Consider the following 18,480-nt stretch of genomic DNA (forward strand, 5'->3'; position numbering starts at 1 on the left):
TGTGTGCCTCTGCGTGTCTGCCACCAGTATGTGTGCCTCTGCGTGTCTGCCACCAGTATGTGTGCCTCTGCGTGTCTGCCACCAGTATGTGTGCCTCTGCGTGTCTGCCACCAGTATGTGTGCCTCTGCGTGACTGCCACCAGTATGTGTGCCTCTGCGTGACTGCCACCAGTATGTGTGCCTCTGCGTGTCTGCCACCAGTATGTGTGCCTCTGCGTGACTGCCACCAGTATGTGTGCCTCTGCGTGTCTGCCACCAGTATGTGTGCCTCTGCGTGTCTGCCACCAGTATGTGTGCCTCTGCGTGTCTGCCACCAGTATGTGTGCCTCTGCGTGTCTGCCACCAGTATGTGTGCCTCTGCGTGACTGCCACCAGTATGTGTGCCTCTGCGTGACTGCCACCAGTATGTGTGCCTCTGCGTGTCTGCCACCAGTATGTGTGCCTGTCTGCCACCAGTATGTGTGCCTCTGCGTGTCTGCCACCAGTATGTGTGCCTCTGCGTGTCTGCCACCAGTATGTGTGCCTCTGCGTGTCTGCCACCAGTATGTGTGCCTCTGCGTGTCTGCCACCAGTATGTGTGCCGTGGACATGACGTCTCTGTTTAGGTAATTGCCCACCTGACCTGCATGAATCACATTCATGTTTGCAGGATTATCCACGAGGATGGCTTCTCTGGAGATGATGTGAAGCAGTACAAGCCTGTGGTCTACAGCAACACAATCCAGTCTCTGGCTGCCATCGTCCGTGCCATGGACACCCTTGGCCTGGAGTACGGAGACAAGGAGAGAAAAGTGAGTGTCTCTACTGCTCTATCTGTACACTGTAGCACTGAGGGAATGGACTACAACTAGACCGACAGACACGCAGACACACACACGCATACCCACTGTCATGCACATTAGTAAGAGTATTGTGTGCTGTTACCACTATATACTGTAGTGAAGGCCTCCAAAACACATTTATATCAACAAATACAAAAACTGTCAAACACTGACGGACACCAATATATTCACCCACAGGATTTTAACAAGTGAAACCAGTCAAAACACCCATTCATCCTTATCCATTTGTGAAAATCCATAACCTCAATGTTGTAGCAGATAATTGGCCACAAGGCTCTGACAGGATATGGAACAGAGCACATTGGTCTCTGCTTCTATAAATCTCTTACTGAGAGGAGTGCAGGAGAAAATGTAGATTCACACAACACACTATCTGTCTTTAATATTACTACTATTATTAACCAGCACCAAGGAGGAAAGCAGACATTTCAAATTGTAATACTGTATTCAGACCATGATGAATATACGGTCAGGAAGAACATGAGATAAATGTGTTTAGTTGATATGTCACTTGTACTGTGCCATGATTTGTTTATAGCAGCATTGTTAAATGACGGTGATGCCAACAATGACGATGATGAATGACGAAGATGGTGGGAATGGTTTTGAATTGGGTGTTGGTTCTATCCACAACGTTAAACTGCCGATTGCAGTGTAAGCTGGAGGGTAATGGGGTCAAGGGTCCATAGCTGTGTCAGTGCATGACCTCAGAGTGGCCTTATTAAGAGGACAAGACAGGGTGAAGGAAGGTGTACAGTAGGATATCTGAGCTGCACTCCTAATGCCTCCTCTCACGTGTTGTATCCATTCCCCTGCCGTGCTCTGTTCCCTCTCTAAAACAGGAGGGACACCACTGACTCTGACCTTTCCAGGAAGTCCTTTATATTTTAATCAAACCAATGCTATCCATACCTTGGGACAAGGCCTCTGAAATACCCAGCTGCTATTGATTGTGATATTATCTCTTTCTGCTGCTAGAACCTGAGCCAGGAGATGACAGGCCACAGGGGTTGTGTCCTTAGAAATACTATTCTCTGTGCTTTTGCCATTCTCAGTCAAGTAATTTAGAGTGTGTGTGCGCGCGAGTGTGAGTGAGTGTGTGTGTGTGTGTGTCCTGCGTGAGTTTGTGTTCGTCCCTGCATGCATGCCTGTGTGTGTGTGTGTGTGTGTGTGTCTATGACCCAAAAGTAAACTCCCCAAAAGCAATTTGTGAAATCGGTCGGAGTTCACTGTCCCCAGGTGGAGAATCTCTTTCTCTCCCTAATGGAGAGAGAGAACGAAGTACCGCCACAGAAAGAGAGATGATTGGCTGCCTCAGAGAGACGGGCGGGGAGAATTAGAGGAGGGAATGAATGTGAGAGGGAGAATAGGGAATGAAGGGTAGGTGAGTCCCTGAAAGGTGTGTCCTGTTGAGGACCCCTGTTTAGACTTGTATGGTAGTGTGAATGTGTGAGTGTTTCTCCATATAGCCTATATGTGCAGTAGAGGTTGACACGGGAGTGAGAATTAATTCCTGTCCTATCTTTTCCCCTGTATTGTCCTGATCCCTATATAACCCCGGAACTTTCCTGTCCTTTCCAGTGGTTCGGTCCCAATAAAAATCACTTCTGTCCCCTCCCATGTTCATTTTTACACAGCAGAAATCAGAAATAACTTCCTTCCATAGCTGCTCACCGGGATGGTCATTTGACCTTTTTTGACTGTTTTGAGTACTTTTTTTTTCTTCTATACTCGAATGGACAGGGTTTGTACGGTCTTGAAAATCGTGGAAAAGTTGTGGAATTTTAAAATGGAGTTTTCCAGTCCTGGAAAAGTTTTGAAAAAGTTATGGAAATGTTAAAAATGTATTCAGGCACAGTTTTAAAATATTTTAATAATCAAATAAAAATCAGCCAGGCTCGGAACGACACTTTAGTTCGTCTGTGTTTGCACGCATCACCTGCTTGTGTGTGAGAAGTGTGGGCCGTTGGTCAAGGAGAGTGAGGCAGTCGGACAATGCAGCATCAGGTAGGCCTAGCCTATAAAATACAGTATGATCGAGAAGAGACTAACTAGGTAGGTCGACAATTAAAAACATATCTTGTACCCTCTAGTTAACTGTTAAGCTATAAATGTTTTTGTCATGTCATCAATGTCCCAAAAAACCTTCCACCGACACTCGCGAATAATGCCATACAACGATTATTTACTTTTTTGAACGATTCATGTGATTCATTAAAACAAATATTTTTGATGAAACTAATGATTCACTTCATTGTATTATTTGAATCGGTTCAATCGCATTGAATCGAATAATGTGAATCATATGAATCATTTGTAAATCATGAATATTCATTTTAGGAAAACAAAAGATACTTTGGATTACTTTTGGATTATGATTGTACAAAACTTGTTTTGTGGATACTTCCAGTTGATTTGGGGATCCAATGTATGGAGTATTGTAACTCAATGATGCTAGTCAGCCTGCAAAGTAAACACTTCTAAGGTAGCTAAATATGACGACAGGTGAATAAAAAGTTGCGTAGCCTATCATAGCCATTTAATCTTTAATATGTTGAATGAGCAAATTATTTCGAAAAGGCATCAAATGTATTTGGTTGTAATGTTGCAATTTTTTACATGCATTTTTTTTTGTCAGAAATGCCTTCTGGAACATGTGAACTTTCATGTGCCTTAATAACAAACTTGTATGCCATCTGTAAAAGCAAATACAATTGTTAAATTACGAGCCTAGTTGGTTTAGCCACACTTCTGTCTATAACATGAGCTGGTCAGTATGTGTCGGTAACCCTTTCTAACGCTGCTTTTTAAAAGATATATCACATAGTAGAACTGCAAAGGTGTTGCTCTCCACTTTCTGGAGGACCGAGTTTTGAAATCAGTGGAATGCCCGGTAGAAGTGGAGTATGATAGCCAAGGAAATTGAGAAAATTCAGGCGGTTGATTGCAAATATGCAGATGGAGTCGAAAAGAGAACACACAGAAGGCTGTTGTATAAAACACCTGTCTCCGGATTACATCTTCAAACTAAGACAACCATGGCATCCATGACACAGAGGGAGAAGTGTCCATCCATGTATACGGGTGAGATTAGCTAGCTACATTTTCAGATATCACACATTTCTAATTTTGTTAAAGTTAGTGTACTGTTAGCTAACGAGCCAGCCAGCTAAAGTTAGCTAACGTCACTTGTATGACCTGTGTAGTAATATTATTTGTATCTCAGAGACATTTGCATGGCTAGTTATAGCCTAATGTTAGCTTGCGAACATTGAACCTGGTATGTTAGCAACCTGCAGATTCATGCAGGGTATGGTTAGAAGTACTTCCGGGTTGGAGCGAGCGGTCGCATCCGCGCTTCGGTCTGCTTCGGTCTGCAGGTTGTATAACTTTTCATTACATTTCATTACATTTCATTATAGTACAACGGTTTGATTGGTCTAATCTTAGCAATTTCTTCTTAGCTAGCTACATAGCCGTCTTTGTATCAAAGATAATTGCGTAATTATCGTATTTCGTCGTCCTCCTATCTGCCCAGCAGCTAGCCAGCTAGCAAACGTTCACCGTCTACCGTAGCACTGTAGTAACTATCACACTCAACTGAACGACTTGATTAGTGTAGTGTTAGCTAGCTACATAGTTGTCTTTGCTGTCTTCGTATCCAAGATAATTGTGTAGTTTAGAGTGTGTAGTCTTAGAGTGATTATCTTAATTTACCGAGGTTAGCTAGCCAGCTATTTGTCGTCCTTAACGTAGGAGACACTCCTAGCTAGCCAACAGCTAGCCAACGTCTACTGAATAGAACTTTCGCATTCCGGTCGCATTCCGCTTCGCTCCACAGGTAGTATCACATTTTCATTTCATTACAGTCCCAACGGTGTGATTTGTTTGATCGTAGCTAGCTACATAGCTAGCTACATAGCCGTCTTTGTTTCAAAGATAATTGTGTAGTCTAGAGCGATTTTCTAGGTTAGCTAGTCAGCTATTGTCGTTCTTTTAACGCAACGTAACGTAATCAACACTGCTAGCTAGCCAGCTAGCCCCCGAATAGCAGCATTGTAGAAACTTTACACTCAACGGAACGACTTGATTAGTGTAGTGTCAACAACGCAGCCACTGCCAGCTAGCCTACAAAGTCAACAACGCAGCCACTGCCAGCTAGCCTACCTCAGCAGTACTGTATCATTTTAATCATTTTAGTCAATTAGATTCTTGCTACGTAAGCTTAACTTTCTGAACATTCGAGACGTGTAGTCCACTTGACATTCCAATCTCCTTTGCATTAGCGTAGCCTCTTCTCTAGCCTGTCAACTATGTGTCTGTCTATCCCTGTTCTCTCCTCTCTGCACAGACCATACAAACGCTCCACACCGCGTGGCCGCGGCCACCCTAATCTGGTGGTCCCAGCGCGCACGACCCACGTGGAGTTCCAGGTCTCCGGTAGCCTCTGGAACTGCCGATCTGCGGCCAACAAGGCAGAGTTCATCTCAGCCTATGCCCCCCTCCAGTCCCTCGACTTCTTGGCACTGACGGAAACATGGATCACCACAGACAACACTGCTACTCCTACTGCTCTCTCTTCGTCTGCCCACGTGTTCTCGCACACCCCGAGAGCTTCTGGTCAGCGGGGTGGTGGCACCGGGATCCTCATCTCTCCCAAGTGGTCATTCTCTCTTTCTCCCCTTACCCATCTGTCTATCGCCTCCTTTGAATTCCATGCTGTCACAGTTACCAGCCCTTTCAAGCTTAACATCCTTATCATTTATCGCCCTCCAGGTTCCCTCGGAGAGTTCATCAATGAGCTTGATGCCTTGATAAGCTCCTTTCCTGAGGACGGCTCACCTCTCACAGTTCTGGGCGACTTTAACCTCCCCACGTCTACCTTTGACTCATTCCTCTCTGCCTCCTTCTTTCCACTCCTCTCCTCTTTTGACCTCACCCTCTCACCTTCCCCCTACTCACAAGGCAGGAAATACGCTCGACCTCATCTTTACTAGATGCTGTTCTTCCACTAACCTCATTGCAACTCCCCTCCAAGTCTCCGACCACTACCTTGTATCCTTTTCCCTCTCGCTCTCATCCAACACTTCCCACACTGCCCCTACTCGGATGGTATCGCGCCGTCCCAACCTTTGCTCTCTCTCCCCGCTACTCTCTCCTCTTCCATCCTATCATCTCTTCCCTCTGCTCAAACCTTCTCCAACCTATCTCCTGATTCTGCCTCCTCAACCCTCCTCTCCTCCCTTTCTGCATCCTTTGACTCTCTATGTGCCCTATCCTCCAGGCCGGCTCGGTCCTCCCCTCCCGCTCCGTGGCTCGACGACTCATTGCGAGCTCACAGAACAGGGCTCCGGGCAGCCGAGCGGAAATGGAGGATAACTCGCCTCCCTGCGGACCTGGCATCCTTTCACTCCCTCCTCTCTACATTTTCCTCCTCTGTCTCTGCTGCTAAAGCCACTTTCTACCACTCTAAATTCCAAGCATCTGCCTCTAACCCTAGGAAGCTCTTTGCCACCTTCTCCTCCCTCCTGAATCCTCCCCCCCTCCTCCCTCTCTGTAGATGACTTCGTCAACCATTTTGAAAAGAAGGTCGACGACATCCGATCCTCGTTTGCTAAGTCAAACGACACCGCTGGTTCTGCTCACACTGCCCTACCCTGTGCTCTGACCTCTTTCTCCCCTCTCTCTCCAGATGACATCTCGCGTCTTGTGACGGCCGGCCGCCCAACAACCTGCCCGCTTGACCCTATCCCCTCCTCTCTTCTCCAGACCATTTCCGGTGACCTTCTCCCTTACCTCACCTCGCTCATCAACTCATCCCTGACCGCTGGCTACGTCCCTCCCGTCTTCAAGAGAGCGAGAGTTGCACCCCTTCTGAAAAAACCCACACTCGATCCCTCCGATGTCAACAACTACAGACCAGTATCCCTTCTTTCTTTTCTCTCCAAAACTCTTGAACGTGCCGTCCTTGGCCAGCTCTCCCGCTATCTCTCTCAGAATGACCTTCTTGATCCAAATCAGTCAGGTTTCAAGACTAGTCATTCAACTGAGACTGCTCTTCTCTGTATCACGGAGGCACTCCGCACTGCTAAAGCTAACTCTCTCTCCTCTGCTCTCATCCTTCTAGACCTATCAGCTGCCTTCGATATTGTGAACCATCAGATCCTCCTCTCCACCCTCTCCGAGTTGGGCATCTCCGGCGCGGCCCATGCTTGGATTGCGTCCTACCTGACAGGTCGCTCCTACCAGGTGGCTTGGCGAGAATCTGTCTCCTCACCACGCGCTCTCACCACTGGTGTCCCCCAGGGCTCTGTTCTAGGCCCTCTCCTATTCTCGCTATACACCAAGTCACTTGGCTCTGTCATAACCTCACATGGTCTCTCCTATCATTGCTATGCAGACGACACACAATTCATCTTCTCCTTTCCCCCCTCTGATGACCAGGTGGCGAATCGCATCTCTGCATGTCTGGCAGACATATCAGTGTGGATGACGGATCGCCACCTCAAGCTGAACCTCGGCAAGACGGAGCTGCTCTTCCTCCCGGGGAAGGACTGCCCGTTCCATGATCTCGCCATCACGGTTGACAACTCCATCGTGTCCTCCTCCCAGAGCGCTAAGAACCTTGGCGTGATCCTGGACAACACCCTGTCGTTCTCAACTCACATCAAGGCGGTGGCCCGTTCCTGTAGGTTCATGCTCTACAACATCCGCAGAGTACGACCCTGCCTCACACAGGAAGCGGCGCAGGTCCTAATCCAGGCACTTGTCATCTCCCGTCTGGATTACTGCAACTCGCTGTTGGCTGGGCTCCCTGCCTGTGCCATTAAACCCCTACAACTCATCCAGAACGCCGCAGCCCGTCTGGTGTTCAACCTTCCCAAGTTCTCTCACGTCACCCCGCTCCTCCGCTCTCTCCACTGGCTTCCAGTTGAAGCTCGCATCCGCTACAAGACCATGGTGCTTGCCTACGGAGCTGTGAGGGGAACGGCACCTTAGTACCTCCAGGCTCTGATCAGGCCCTACACCCAAACAAGGGCACTGCGTTCATCCACCTCTGGCCTGCTCGCCTCCCTACCACTGAGGAAGTACAGTTCCCGCTCAGCCCAGTCAAAACTGTTCGCTGCTCTGGCCCCCCAATGGTGGAACAAACTCCCTCACGACGCCAGGACAGCGGAGTCAATCACCACCTTCCGGAGACACCTGAAACCCCACCTCTTTAAGGAATACCTAGGATAGGATAAAGTAATCCTTCTCACCCCCCCTTAAAAGACTTAGATGCACTATTGTAAAGTGGCTGTTCCACTGGATGTCATAAGGTGAAAGCACCAATTTGTAAGTCGCTCTGGATAAGAGCGTCTGCTAAATGACTTAAATGTAAATGTAATGTAACGTTATGAGTTGGGATTATGGTTCATTGTTTAGCTAGCTAGCTACATGTCTGAACAAAAGACTCCACTATGCAAGTAACCATTTCAATAGAATGTTCATGATGTGACTGCGACAAATGTCGATAGACATGGTTGGTAAATTTGCTCTCTACTCCGATTTCAGAGCTCTCTCTTCTGAGTGTGCCAGAGCGCAGAATACCTGCTGAATTTATGAACGCTCAACACCCATTGAATATTGCCAGTGTCAGTAAACGTTGGCAAAAAAGCGTAATTAAATTGTTGCCAGCAGCACATTTGCTGTCATCAACGCTCTGGATAACATAAAAACAGCCTAACCAGCTCTGCTAGGACCAGTAAAATGGTCAGAGTGAACTGTTCTCTCATTTTTGTCTGGAAGTAGCTAGCAAGCTAGCCAACATTAACCAGTTAGCTTGCGTGCTTGACTGCTATTGTTTGGTCAGAACGATCGGATCAACCCTACTCCTCGGCCAGAGCGTCCAGTGTGCACTCTGAATGCTCATAGAGCGAACCGCTCTGAATTTACGTACAAACAATCTGGCAACGCTCTGAGTTTATGAACGCCCAGAGCCCACTCTGGCACTCCAGAACAAATTTACAAACGCACCTGTAGTATAAACCAGCCTTTAGTTTTGAAATCTTTGGTTGTTTAGTAAATAGCCTCATATGTGAATCCTTAAAGAGATGGGTGGGGCTAAAGCTTAAGAGGGTGTGAACGATACTGAATGGGTGTAGGCAGAGAGCCCTCCAGTAGGTGTACCAAAACATTCAAGGGTCATTTTTATCAAAAGTGAGGTTACAAGTTAATCAACTTTCAAACCAGAATTACTTTCCCTTGTTCCTCAACTGTAGTGTATGATACACCATTTTCTAGCACTGAGTCTCTACTTGTATCCAATGTAAAAAAAAAACACAATTTAAAATTCTGCTACATCAAGACCGAATCGAGCCGGTCGATCATATTTCTAATCCCCCTCCCCCCAAACAACTCTGTTTCTAACTATTCCTGTACTGCCCATTCCTGTGGACTGTCGATCCTGCCCTGTCCCGAACTTGATTCTATAACTTCATACCTTTTCCTGTGTCAACCTCTAATGTGCAGACAGGGGTGTGGCAGCATGGAACGGAGTCCCCCCCCTGGCTGGGCTGGCCAGCTGGCTCACACCTCTTTAATCTGAAGTGTGAAGCTTTTATTGGAGCTGCTCTCTCAACAGTCAAGCAACCGCACTCACTCCTTCTGTCTTTCTCTCTAACTCTCTCCCTTTTCCTCTCTCTCCTCTCCTTCTTCTCGCTCTTGCCATCTTTCAAACGTGTCCTCGTCCTGAGCCCTTCTCTCTCTCCCTTCCTTACACTAGTCATCTGATTGTCTCCCTCCTCTACTTCCTTCTCTCGGTATCTCTCAACCTCTTCTTTCTCTCAGTACAATCCTGTTGCCATGGCTACCCTGTGTTTTTCCTTTCTCTCAACACATTCCACAAGTCTTTGTCCAAGGGCAATGTCACTTACATGAAGGGAGAAAACACATCAGCCCTAGAACTGTGGAGAGGCAGTCCATGCAGTCCACTCGCTGCTGTGTGACCAAGCATCAATCTACTCTAGCATTTATGCCACACCCACTCTGTATGCAGCCATATATAGGCCTACTTGATGTGTTTCTATCAATATGGTTTAATGATGTTCTGACTCTGAGCCCTGCTAGTGTTATCATCTCCCTGCTCATTGGAGAGCGTGGATGACTCCAGTCCCATAGCTGGCAGAACTATTTCCATTGTTCCAGCTTCGAAAGCTTTTCACTCTTTATGATCCATTTCCCTGTGCTCACCACACATGATAAAACCCCAATGAGCCAGCATCCATTTCCTGCCTGGCTCCCTCCCTCTGTCCAGCCCAGTGACTCTCTGACATTCATTTCATTTCATCTCTGCTATGGCTATGCTCACTAAAGCAGCCATAGTGGAGCATTGGACTGATCCAATACGGCAAGGTTAAGGTAAGGAAAACCATTCTACTTTCACTGCGATCTCTGTGTTCCTGGATCATATGGGTGTGGTTTGCATGGTTGGTGGTATAGGCGTGGTGTCGTGCCATGATAACCCACTCAAAAAGCCAGTCTCTGGCCTGGCACCGAACACGACTGCTGGCCATCCGAAGGCACCCATGTGGCCTCCCCTCAAATTCATAGACAGCGCTATGGATGCAAGGACTGACCATCTATGATATCAAAATTGTAGTTTAAACATGTTTTGAGCGGATATAGCGTTTGTTTGCATTTCCTTTGTTGACAAACATTGGAGTAAAACATGTTTATATTCTTGGTTGTGATGGGTTATGACCGTTGAACTAAGCTCAAAAGTCATTTATAAGTTATATTCTTCAAGAATCAATAGGTACATATTTTATTTTATTTTTTGATTTGATTTATTTCACCTTTATTTAACCAGGTAGGCAAGTTGACAACAAGTTCTCATTTACAATTGCGACCTGGCCAAGATAAAGCAAAGCAGTTCGACAGCTACAACGACACAGAGTTACACATGGAGTAAAACAAACATACAGTCAATAATACAGTATAAACAAGTCTGTATACAACGTGAGCAAATGAGGAAAGAAGGGAGGTAAAGGCAAAAAAGGCCATGGTGGCAAAGTAAATACAATATAGCAAGTAAAACACTGGAATGGTAGTTTTGCAATGGAAGAATGTGCAAAGTAGAAATAAAAATAATGGGGTGCAAAGGAGCAAAATAAATCAATTAATTAAATACAATTGGGAAAGAGGTAGTTGTTTGGGCTAAATTATAGGTGGGCTATGTACAGGTGCAATAATCTGTAAGATGCTCTGACAGTTGGTGCTTAAAGCTAGTGAGGGAGATAAGTGTTTCCAATTTAAGAGATTTTTGTAGTTCGTTCCAGTCATTGGCAGCAGAGAACTGGAAGGAGAGGCGGCCAAAGAAAGAATTGGTTTTGGGGGTGACTAGAGAGATATACCGGCTGGAGCGTGTGCTACAGGGAGATGCTATGGTGACCAGCGAGCTGAGATAAGGGGGGACTTTACCTAGCAGGGTCTTGTAGATGACATGGAGCCAGTGGGTTTGGCGACGAGTATGAAGCGAGGGCCAGCCAACGAGAGCGTACAGGTCGCAATGGTGGGTAGTATATGGGGCTTTGGTGACAAAACGGATTGCACTGTGATAGACTGCATCCAATTTGTTGAGTAGGGTATTGGAGGCTATTTTGTAAATGACATCGCCAAAGTCGAGGATTGGTAGGATGGTCAGTTTTACAAGGGTATGTTTGGCAGCATGAGTGAAGGATGCTTTGTTGCGAAATAGGAAGCCAATTCTAGATTTAATTTTGGATTGGAGATGTTTGATATGGGTCTGGAAGGAGAGTTTACAGTCTAACCAGACACCTAAGTATTTGTAGTTGTCCACGTATTCTAAGTCAGAGCCGTCCAGAGTAGTGATGTTGGACAGGCGGGTAGGTGCAGGTAGCGATCGGTTGAAGAGCATGCATTTAGTTTTACTTGTATTTAAGAGCAATTGGAGGCATATCATTAATTTAAGTCCAAAATTGGATTTAGCAACTGCTGATTGTCCCTTTAAAGAGGTAGTGCTGTCAGTGCTGGGTTAGTGAGAGAACACAACAGAACAACAGGCGGAGGAAAGGAGGGGCAAGGGCTCCCTGTGGACAGGTGAACAGAGGGAGGGCCTACAGTGAGGAGAGAAGGTGGCAGATGTCCACAGTGCCTCAGCCAGCCTGGAAGTCTGGGGTCTGTTGAGGGAGTCTGGTGGTGTGGGTCTTAAGCCCTGGGGTGGAGGTCTGGAAGGGGAAGTGTTGTGATGGTATAGTCCACCTGGCTCCCGCTTTGCCCTCTTGTTCTGAGGCTGAGAGGAGGGCGGGCGCCTGTCTATTCCTCAATGTCACAGTGACGCCATGGCGCTGATTAAACTCCCACTCCTCATTAGAGGAAACATCCACAGAGACAAAGGGTCAGGTAAAAACACATGCACACACACAATTCACCCCTCTGTCAGAGTGATGCAACTCAGTCATCATATTGAGAGCAACTGGCTTCTCAACCTGAAGAATAGCCTCCGTATCCTTCTGTTTTGCGAACATATTTGTTTCCTGTGCTATGATCTGTAATGATAGTTTTTTTCCCAGTATCACCAATGCTTTGTGAATGTACTATAATACCGGTCTAAATATCAGTCCCTGGCATAGCCAGATAATTGTCCCCCCCTGGCAACACAGCCAATTTGTGTTTATGGGTTAATACATCACTGTTCTGTTGATATCCTGCCTCCGACTGGAAACCCATGCTTCATGCCATGTGTTTATGGGTTAATACATCACTGTTCTGTTGATATCCTGCCTCCGACTGGAAACCCATGCTTCATGCCATGTGTTTATGGGGTTAATACATCACTGTTCTGTTGATATCCTGCCTCCGACTGGAAACCCATGCTTCATGCCATGTGTTTATGGGGTTAATACATCACTGTTCTGTTGATATCCTGCCTCCGACTGGAAACCCATGCTTCATGCCATGTGTTTATGGGGTTAATACATCACTGTTCTGTTGATATCCTGCCTCCGACTGGAAACCCATGCTTCATGCCATGTGTTTATGGGTTAATACATCACTGTTCTGTTGATATCCTGCCTCCGACTGGAAACCCATGCTTCATGCCATGTGTTTATGGGTTAATACATCACTGTTCTGTTGATATCCTGCCTCCGACTGGAAACCCATGCTTCATGCCATGTGTTTATGGGGTTAATACATCACTGTTCTGTTGATATCCTGCCTCCGACTGGAAACCCATGCTTCTTGCCATGTGTTTATGGGGTTAATACATCACTGTTCTGTTGATATCCTGCCTCCGACTGGAAACCCATGCTTCATGCCATGTGTTTATGGGTTAATACATCACTGTTCTGTTGATATCCTGCCTCCGACTGGAAACCCATGCTTCATGCCATGTGTTTATGGGTTAATACATCACTGTTCTGTTGATATCCTGCCTCCGACTGGAAACCCATGCTTCATGCCATGTGTTTATGGGGTTAATACATCACTGTTCTGTTGATATCCTGCCTCCGACTGGAAACCCATGCTTCATGTCATGTGTTTATGGGTTAATACATCACTGTTCTGTTGATATCCTGCCTCCGACTGGAAACCCATGCTTCATGCCATTTGCTCTGTATGCGTTGAATTATCAGCCAAATGTTCTCTGTAAAAATGCACTTCTGGTGTGCCTGTGCAAGTGACAGACATGAGAGGTGTTTGATGAGTGTGTGGTGCTTTGAAGGTCCCCCTGTGGGGGTGAAAGCAGTATGAACTCTAACCAGGTTATGAAGGTCATTTTTTTAAAGAAAAAGCCTTCCACATTTAGAGGGAGCTCATCGACTCAGAGCTGGGGAGAACAGATCAACATTTTTTTGAAGTGTATGGACTCTCTCTTCTCTCATCTGTGCAGCTGGCTGTAGTCCAGCAGAGGTGGGCACCTTTCATCTGTCCTCTCCTTCCCCTCCACCCTACCCTCTGATCCCCTGTTCCCTCCTCTGATCCCCCAGCTCTCTGCCAGAGAAGGTTCCAAATATCCACAGTAGCACACAAACAATCCCGAAAGGTTCCTGCCTCCCACTGGTGATCTCCATGTTGGTGACATTGCTAGACAGCCAGTTTAATGAAGTTATATCATTAATACTGCACATCCCAGAAGATGTCATTAAAACTCTGGGTTACCTGGCTGTTGGCTTATTAGCTGAGAAACTAAATGTATCTTAGCAGAAAAATTAACAGTGTCTTAGCAACTATGATAACTTTGAGGAATACCTGAAAAATATATTCCTGCATCATTGTTGCATTTTTGTCCAATTTTGTTGCCTCAAGTAAACAATATTATCATACTGTTTGGTCGATGTGATTCATATTGATAGCCCAGGAAAATATATTATCATACTGTTTGGTCGATGTGATTCATATTGATAGCCCAGGAAAATATATTATCATACTGTTTGGTCAGGAAAATATATTATCATACTGTTTGGTCGATGTGATTCATATTGATAGCCCAGGAAAATATATTATCATACTGTTTGGTCGATGTGATTCATATTGATAGCCCAGGAAAATATATTATCATACTGTTTGGTCGATGTGATTCATATTGATAGCCCAGGAAAATATATTATCATACTGTTTGGTCGATGTGATTCATATTGATAGCCCAGGAAAATATATTATCATACTGTTTGGTCGATGTGATTCATATTGATAGCCCAGGAAAATATATTATCATACTGTTTGGTCGATGTGATTCATATTGATAGCCCAGGAAAATATATTATCATACTGTTTGGTCGATGTGATTCATATTGATAGCCCAGGAAAATATATTATCATACTGTTTGGTCGATGTGATTCATATTGATAGCCCAGGTTTGGTCGATGTGATTCATATTATCATACTGTTTGGTCGATGATGTGATTCATATTGATAGCCCAGGAAAATATATTATCATACTGTTTGGTCGATGTGATTCATATTGATAGCCCAGGAAAATATATTATCATACTGTTTGGTCGATGTGATTCATATTGATAGCCCAGGAAAATATATTATCATACTGTTTGGTCGATGTGATTCATATTGATAAAATATATTATCATACTGTTTGGTCAGGAAAATATATTATCATACTGTTTGGTCGATGTGATTCATATTGATAGCCCAGGAAAATATATTATCATACTGTTTGGTCGATGTGATTCATATTGATAGCCCAGGAAAATATATTATCATACTGTTTGGTCGATGTGATTCATATTGATAGCCCAGGAAAATATATTATCATACTGTTTGTTTGGTCGATGTGATTCATATTGATAGCCCAGGAAAATATATTATCATACTGTTTGGTCGATGTGATTCATATTGATAGCCCAGGAAAATATATTATCATACTGTTTGGTCGATGTGATTCATATTGATAGCCCAGGAAAATATATGTGGGAGTTGTATATGTTTAATATTCTAAATGTGTTTGCTGAATAACCCCTAACACACTGTAGACATAGCTTATTAGTGATGATTACACTACACATGCAACTCCCATTTATGGGACATCATTTCAGATGTGCTGGGCATGAGTGGCTACTTTCACGTGATCTATGAGCTGCTTTTGGCTTAGCCAAGGTTGGTATTTAGACACAAATACATTTCTTTAGGTTATTGATAAAGCACTTGTGTATTGTCCTCTGTCAGAAAGGGATAACAGTTCCAATGCAGTAGCATCATTATCACACTAAACAATCTAAACCCATACTCCGTATCAATGCAAACCTCTGTAAGATTTCCACTGATATCAGCTATTTCTTTACTGAACTTCAGTAATCTTCAGTAATGTGCAGCTCTGATGGCTATATGGTCAGTTCCATGGGCTTCATACAAGGGGTAATGTGGTAATTTATAGATTCTGAGAATGAATGCCCGCGGCAGATCAGAGTAGGGAGAGAATGTCTCACTGAGAGGATTATGTCTGTGTTCATTTATACAATTTAATTGATACAAATCATTGAACCTCATTACAGGGCTGAGGGTTGGGAGGGAAATCCACAGATCCTCTAATATTCAGAATGATCTCATCCAATTTGGATAAGACTAATTCATTTCAGTCTGTAAATGAATGGAGCTCAGCTAGCTAAGCCATTGCTGCACAGACCTTCTGACTGAGACTAGTGATATTCCTCTGGAGGATGACTGGTGTTGGGTCGTCTGGTTCCACCCTGTCAATAGCCTTCACGATAAATGTTCTGTCACTCAATCAATATATTGACACTGCACTCATTTTATCTGGGGCTTAACCAATCACAATGATTTGCTCTGTGCCTACCAATCATAGACTTCACACATTCCAGTAGCCTAAGCTTTATGTCATGGTGTCAAGCTCCTTTCCATGGCTTCTCTGCCAGTGATGATGCCCCTGCAATGGAGTTGAACACATTATACGGTTTGAACAACAAGCGGTACCTCATCCAGACGATCTTTGGAGTGGTGACGAGCTAGCCACCACTCACACCCACCAGACACCTCTCATTAGAGCACAAATACTGTGTGTGTATGTGTGAGTGCATGTGTGCATTTGTCATGGTACCACTGTAGTAACCAGTCTATGAAATGGCGGGTGTGGTTTTGCTTGGTTTAGGAAGAGTTTTCTCTCTTAACCCGACAGAGCGAGAGATAGAAAGAGAGCAGCACACAGGCGGTTTTAAAGAAAGAACCTCCATAACTTACTGCAGCTGTTAAAATATTCCCTGTTGGCCTCCCCTCATCTTCACAAAGACTATAGCTTCATCAGGCAACCACCATCCCAGGCTAGCTTCTAGCGTGACCACATGAATCCCCCCCCCTAATTTGTCTCAATAATATTTTATATTTTTAACACCCTCAAACACCAAGTTAGGCATACCTAATTTCAAAATAGGCCATCATCAATGTCAATCGTGAATGATCATTCTTCACATTTTACCGGTGAAATGTCCAAACTGCGTCTTCATGCCAATCGATCTCAATCAGTTTCATGGGAACATGTAATTAGATCTTCTACAATGACTGTTTGGTGAGTGAATTAGAGCAGACGGTGTTAAACTATATAGCCTTGCTGTATGTTTCAATCAAAGCACATTCTGCTTAGTGGCTGCATGATACATTTGATTGACTATTTAGTTACCCATCCTAAAATGAAATGAGGTGGTGTTTTTGGTGTAACAGTAAAGTTATACTACGCAATTATATTTGGTTCTGTTATGTAGAATAGTAATGAATTATTATATGATCTTCCAAGATTCAGCTTTGATCTAACTTTACTAAATCAACTCCATTGTGAGAAGTGGCGGAGCAATGCTCTGGTGCGCTCCAGCAGGCAGCACTACACCCCTGCAGTCCGCTGCCCCAAACACCCAGCCTACTCTTTTGTTCAGAAATGATGCAGAAATGAGAGACCACTTGTGGCTGTTTTATGAAAATCTGGACATTTTTGACCAAGTAAACATTTCTAGTTTGTCTCAGGGAATGTAAAACAGTTAGGTAGGGAGATTTGTTTAAAGGGATTGAGTGAAGTAGCAGAAAATATGTTGAATGAGCAACTAATGAGCATGGAGAGACTCACAAGTTTGACCAAATTACCTTATATATTTTAGTCTAATACGGCTATTTGCAGTGCTGTTACAGTGCAGTTTTTGATTTGTCATTATGGGTATTGTGTGTAGATTGAATAGGGGGAAAAATCTATTTTAATCCATTTTAGAATAAGGCTGTAACAACGACTCTGGGATGCTGGCCTTCTATGCAGAGTTGCAAAGAAAAAGCCATATCTCAGACTGGCCAATAAAAATAAGATTAAGATGGGCAAAAGAACAGACACTGGACAGAAAAACTCTGCCTAGAAGGCCAGCATCCCGGAGTCGCCTCTTCACTGTTGATATTGAGACTGGTGTTTTGCAGGTACTATTTAATGAAGCTGCCAGTTGAGGACTTGTTTGTTTCTCAAATTAGACACTAATGTACTTGTCCTCTTGCTCAGTAGTGCACCGGGGCCTCCCACTCCTCTTTCTATTCTGGTTAGAGCCAGTTTGCTTTGTTCTGTGAAGGGAGTAGTACACAGCGTTGTACGAGATCTTACATTTCTTGGCAATTTGTCGCATGGAATAGCCTTCATTTCTCAGAACAAGAATATACTGACGAGTTTCTGAAGAAAGTTCTTTGTTTCTGGCCATTTTGAGCCTGTAATCGAACCCACAAATGCTGATGCTCCAGATACTCAACTAGTCTAAGGCCAGTTTAATTGCTTCTTTAATCAGAACAACAGTTTTCAGCTGTGCTAATATAATTTCAAAAGGGTTTTGTAATGATCAATTCGCCTTTTAAAAGGATAAACTTGGATTTAGCTAACACAACGTGCCATTGGAACACAGGAGTGATGGTTGCTGATAATGGGCCTCTGTACGCCTATGTAGATATTCCATTAAAAATCTGCCTTTTTCAGCTACAATAGTCATTTACAACATTAACTATGCCTACACTGTATTTCTGATCAATTTGATGTGATTTTAATGGACAACAAATGTGCTTTTATTTCAAAAACAAGGACATTTCTAAGTGACCCCAAACGTTTGAATGGTAGTGTATATAATATATATATATATAGCATTAGCTAGC

The 18,480-nt window shown here is 44.4% G+C and overlaps 1 protein-coding gene across 2 annotated transcripts in view; it reads left to right on the plus strand.

The window, feature by feature from the left end:
* The window catches only part of LOC115134293 (guanine nucleotide-binding protein G(o) subunit alpha), a 143,161-nt gene that overhangs the window by 41,478 nt on the left and 83,203 nt on the right, over positions 1–18,480 (plus strand). For both annotated transcript variants that reach the window (XM_029668112.2, XM_029668113.2), the window contains exon 3: positions 650–791. In XM_029668112.2, coding sequence (XP_029523972.1) covers positions 650–791 — 142 coding nt within the window. The remainder of the gene's footprint in view (positions 1–649; positions 792–18,480) is intronic.

Source organism: Oncorhynchus nerka, linkage group LG9a, assembly GCF_034236695.1.
Source record: "Oncorhynchus nerka isolate Pitt River linkage group LG9a, Oner_Uvic_2.0, whole genome shotgun sequence".
NCBI classification, from domain to species: Eukaryota; Metazoa; Chordata; class Actinopteri; order Salmoniformes; family Salmonidae; genus Oncorhynchus; species Oncorhynchus nerka.